The sequence below is a fragment of the Camelina sativa genome, chromosome 13 (genome assembly GCF_000633955.1).
Source record: "Camelina sativa cultivar DH55 chromosome 13, Cs, whole genome shotgun sequence".
Classification (NCBI taxonomy): Eukaryota; Viridiplantae; Streptophyta; class Magnoliopsida; order Brassicales; family Brassicaceae; genus Camelina; species Camelina sativa.
Window position 1 is genome coordinate 4,479,150 of NC_025697.1, and position 5,033 is coordinate 4,484,182.

The following is a 5,033-nucleotide window of genomic DNA, read 5'->3' on the forward strand; positions in this document are numbered from 1 at the left end:
ATAAATATTTAGTAGAGAAACAATAACAAGCTCTCCCTATTTTCTATCCGACACTCGCATTCTTATAACCGGTGAAAATTCTTGGATCACAGTTTTACTGACGACAAATCTTCTAGCAATGGAACATCATAAAATTCCTTAATTAGCGAGAAAAGTATGCTACTCTCATTTGATACTTTCACCTTTTCTCTGTATGTATGTATCTATGTCCCTTAAAGCAATTACCTTACCCATATTACTTACTGCATTGCATATGGGCTTACATGATGCACACAAAAGATAAAAAATATATATTTTTTAAAGAATTGATATAGGAACAAAACAATTACCGCATCACTTTGGTCTGGAAGGAGTGGAGGACCACCTTTTGGAGGCCTTAAGACCAACTCCACTAGCTCAATAACAAGCATATCAGCGGCTGCACAATCTGTACCTTGCAAACTACTGCTGCTCATGCTGTCTTTAAATAGACCGAGAAGGATCGCTGTCTGGTTGATTTAGCAAAACAATATTAGTGAACTGAGATACCATTTTTCTTGTGGAAAAAGTAGCTATTACAGCAACAAATTTTAAAAGTAGCTGACTTGTACTTTAACAGTAGTAGCACCGTAAGACTACTAAAGACACTAAGCTGTGTAGTTTATGAACGGACAACGCATGTAAAGGTGTATCTTCATAATCATCATATCTGTGAAGTGTCACATGCTTTACTATCCATAAAGCTCGAGGGGATACAAAAATACTAACCATTGGGGAAGACTGGGAATTCGTGACAAGGGCTCTTAGAACGTGAAACCTCTGAGGAGCTGGGATATCAGAAAGAATCTAATCAACCAGCACCCAGAAAAAAAGAAGATTGTAAGAAGAAATATATAACAATCTCTGTACCTATAAATCAAGCCGAATAGATCACTAAACTTATGAACGAAGCATTTTTAGAATAAAGAAAGAAAAACAGGGCATATATACTGAGGGTAGTAAAAGTTGGCTAACACCTCTTCTAGTTATAAAGGATTATAAGCAGATTCAGCACAAGACGAATCATTTAAATTTGTACAATAATTCTGTGTAAAACATATTGAGTTTAGATCTAAAGAAACAAACTCATTTCGAAGTCATAGGAAACAAAAGCCATTTGAAAGTTTGGGTTGTCTTTTTTTCTTTGTGGATTATGTTATCTATAGAATCAATTTCTGCATCACTCAAAATCAGTTTCCCCAAAATTGATTAAGTCAAGGTTTATTAATTACCCTCTTCAGTGCCTCAAATGTCTTTTTTCTCAGATCTGCGTCTGGGGCATACATGATCACTAATGTAACAGCCTGGAAGAAAGAAAGAAACCAGACACTACTTAGAACGCTGGTAAACCTGAACGGTGTAAAAATTTAAGGAGAATAGAATTATGCCTGTAAAGCAGCGTAGATGCTAGGTGTGTAGTGGGAACAATCTATTTTCTCATCATTGCCTTGAGTTGAAGAAACTCCTTTTGTTATGTCAAGCAAGAACTCGATAGTGTGTCTTTTAAATGCCCAGAGCAGATCTCCAGAGGAAAGTATATATTTCAAAATCCCATAAGCTTGCCACCTTTTCACTGGATTGCTTTGAAGCTCATCTACATCACTTCCTAAAGCTGCATTAGTAGCCTCTCCAACCTCTTGTGAGATCTTTGCCCAGATGAGTAAAAGCGATGCACCCAATTTGATGTCAGGGAAAGAGTTGACAAAATCATCATCATCTGTTCATATTACATTCGTGAGACAAACTATCTTGCGATACGAGAATGGATGGATGGAGTTTTCAAATCAGGAAGAAAGTGCTTTTTGAGTTTTGAGATTAACCTCCAGCAACCGTGCTCAATAATTTTTCAGTGTCACTCCCCGTGATTAAACCAAGATGTGTTAAACCACAGTATGTCAAGAAAGGTTCTAACTGCATCACGAGAGGAACACATGAGACCGCTTTGTCTCTGATGCTAACTGAAAGAATAGCCTGCAAAATTAGATCAAGTATCAGGTATTGAAGGCAATCTATATGCTCATAAAAGAGGAAAGCAGAAATATATAGAACCAAAGCTGGAATCAAGTACGAACCGTTATCTGTATCACATAGAAACCGAGCAAACAACGGACTTTTACTTCTTCTTCGTTCTTCTGTAAAACAAAGAAAAGAGATCAGAACGGGAGAGTGGAATATTCAATTTAGAGAATGAGCACTTTAAGAAGTGATTAAGGAAATCCCAATTGCCAATTTATCAAACTTACAGACCAGTTTTGAAGAAACATCTCGAATTGAAAAGGCAATGCCTACAGCCTTATCAAATAAATCTTCAACTTGCACATCTTTTTCCAACGAAATGTCCTTCAAAGCGTTCAGGACAACTGGAACTGCAACCTTTAGTTGCTCGAAGTGACGCCTCTGAATTGAAATAAATACTGAAACCAAGAAATTCGAATAACTTGTCACTGCTTCAGTTTGCAAGAGCTATATTAACATCTTCAGTAAGAAAAGTGGTTAAGAATTCAAAGAATTTTTTTATCAGGGAAATTCATACTTTTCTACTCTCGAGGTGCATTACTAAAATTGCAGGTACCAAGCTAAAATTCACCTTTATGACAGAAGTTTATAAGTATCTAGGAAACGAGAAAAAATCTTCAACTGCTACCTTTGGAGAGCCCATGTAATAACGGAGTAGAACAACTAGAGGGTGAAAGAGAGCACCTTGCAGCATCAAGTGCCTGGTCATTTAGATTCATAAGGTGATCAACTTGAAAAAAGAACTTGTAGTCTTCTTAAGGCAAATACCAATTACGAAAAAGCAACTTAAGAATAGTATATATATACTGCCTTGAATTAGCCTGGATCCGAATCCAATTCAAGATCTAATACCTCACAAAGAATTGAAAGCATGTCACGTGGATTGCATGCTTCCACAAATCGATCAACGATTTCCTCAACTAACTGTAAACATCTGCTTGATAGGTCTGCGAACTTGGAAGTTACTTTCGGCAACTGAAATGACAGTTCATCTATAACCTCCTGTAACACAATGAATTGGGGAAAACTCATAAGCTTGATTCTAAACGAATCTTTCCTTTTGGCTTCCAAAGCAATTTGAGAACTGACAAAGTACCTGATCCACTTGAGGAGATGATACAACTTTCAAAATTTCATCTAGAACTTCAATAACATCATTCTCCAGTTCATCGTTCTCGGACAAACAATTCAGATAGCTGACAAGTTCTTTAACTAAGCTCTCCAAGTCTTTAAATCCTCCTCCAACTTCACCTGACTGAACAAAATAAAATAAAAAAAAAAACACAAAATCAAAATCAATCAATTACTTGAAAATCAAAAGTAACAAAAAAACGCTCCAGCCAATCACGAAACCACGAGTTCGTTCCTTAGAACCTAATTAGCGACTAATTTTTTTCAATCGAACTCCAAAACTCACGAAGCGGCTAAAGTATTCATCCAATCTCCGAAGCTTTTAAAATATTTTCCCACAGAAACAAAATTACACAACCCGAAGAAGTTGAGAAAACTTACACTGAAGCACAAAGCTAAAAGTTCTCGTACACGGCGTGAAGGGGAAGCAGTAACAATCGTCTCCTCAAACTCGGAGCTCCCAACAGTGGACGACGCCATAACGCCAAAAACTTTTCAATTTCGCCTCTGTTTCGTTAAGAGCGAGAGAGTTTTAAATAATCGCGATTTGAACCAGGTTGTTTGGTTATACGAATAATATTAACCCCATATAACCTAAATTCTAAATTACGAATAGTTTAAAACTTGTATCCAAACAAGCCACGTTCTCTCTTCGCTCACACACACACTTTCTCGTATTCGTCTCTCCTCCAGATCCGGTGCACTTCACCCTCACCGAAAAGATCCTATACTGGCTCAAACTCTCCTCCTCTGATCTAGCCATGGAACCTGACGTCAGCATCGAGACTTTGTCTATCATTCGGATCGCCGTCCTCCCGATCGGTACTATCCCGCCGACGCTTCTACGGGACTATCACTCGATGCTGCTCCGTCATCACACGATCGCGCTCTCCGCTGTTAGCTCCTTTTACACTGAGCACCAGAAATCTCCGTTTACGAATCAGCCTTGGGACTCTGGCTCTCTCCGGTTCAAATTTGTGCTTGGTGGTTCTCCTCCGAGTCCCTGGGAGGATTTTCAGTCTAATCGGAAGATTCTCGCCGTGATCGGACTTTGCCACTGTCCTTCTTCCCCTGATCTCGACTCTGTCACTGAGAAATTTAATGTGGCTTGTAAGAGCTATTCATCGGCTCTTGTCCGGCGCTGCTTCGCCTTCTCCCCTGGCGATTCGCAAGTGAGTATCTTAGTTTCCACTTCCCTTTTGAAATTTCGATGCTTCTAATATTCTAGATGATGCACTATAGTTGATACTTGATAGTGATGTTTATATGTTACCTGGTAATTTCCAAATCGGTAGCTTATGTTCTACAGCTTCTGAATGTGTGCTAATTGACGATTCTATGATCAATGTACTGTCTTGTGCAGCTTGAAGATGGAGACAAGAAGGGTGAAAATGTGATTTTGTTTCCTCCTTCTGACAAGCAAACTCAGGAGTTTCATTTACAAACAATGATGCAAGATATTGCAGCTTCGCTGTTAATGGAATTTGAGAAGTGGGTTCTTCAGGCAGAATCTGCTGGCACAATTTTGAAGACGCCTTTGGATTCCCAAGCTAGTCTCAATTCAGAGGAGGTTCATGTCTAGGTGTCCTATAATTTAGTCTATGATTCATTTCCTCCTGTGGAAGCTTATAACCATTATACCTTCTAGGCTCATTCGTTTGGTCTAATGCAGGTTATCAAGGCCAAAAAGCGTAGGCTTGGACGTGCACAAAAAACGATAGGAGACTATTCTTTGTTGGCTGGTTCACCTGTTGATGCCAATGCTCACTATTCTACTGCTCTAGAACTGGCCAGATTGACAGGAGATTACTTCTGGTATGCAGGTGCCTTGGAAGGCAGTGTTTGTGCCTTACTGGTAAGGCTTTATG

The 5,033-nt window shown here is 38.9% G+C and overlaps 2 protein-coding genes across 3 annotated transcripts in view; one reads left to right on the plus strand and one right to left on the minus strand.

Moving 5' to 3' along the window:
* The window catches only part of LOC104735117 (aberrant root formation protein 4-like), a 6,464-nt gene extending 2,768 nt beyond the window's left edge, over positions 1-3,696 (minus strand). The window contains exons 1-11 of one of the 2 annotated variants that reach the window (XM_010454839.2): positions 3,547-3,696; positions 3,131-3,289; positions 2,887-3,036; positions 2,663-2,735; positions 2,266-2,432; positions 2,091-2,150; positions 1,839-1,989; positions 1,407-1,735; positions 1,251-1,322; positions 748-825; positions 330-488 (exon numbers count right to left, since the gene is read on the minus strand). In XM_010454839.2, coding sequence (XP_010453141.1) covers positions 330-488; positions 748-825; positions 1,251-1,322; positions 1,407-1,735; positions 1,839-1,989; positions 2,091-2,150; positions 2,266-2,432; positions 2,663-2,735; positions 2,887-3,036; positions 3,131-3,289; positions 3,547-3,645 — 1,497 coding nt within the window. In that variant the 5' untranslated portion in view covers positions 3,646-3,696. The remainder of the gene's footprint in view (positions 1-329; positions 489-747; positions 826-1,250; positions 1,323-1,406; positions 1,736-1,838; positions 1,990-2,090; positions 2,151-2,265; positions 2,433-2,662; positions 2,736-2,886; positions 3,037-3,130; positions 3,290-3,546) is intronic. The other variant, XM_010454837.2, reaches the window with a different exon arrangement.
* LOC104735119 (trafficking protein particle complex II-specific subunit 120 homolog) overlaps positions 3,831-5,033 on the plus strand; it is a 6,270-nt gene continuing 5,067 nt past the window's right edge. Inside the window, exons 1-3 of the mRNA XM_010454842.2 lie at positions 3,831-4,337; positions 4,529-4,735; positions 4,838-5,020. Coding sequence (XP_010453144.1) covers positions 3,927-4,337; positions 4,529-4,735; positions 4,838-5,020 — 801 coding nt within the window. The 5' untranslated portion in view covers positions 3,831-3,926. The remainder of the gene's footprint in view (positions 4,338-4,528; positions 4,736-4,837; positions 5,021-5,033) is intronic.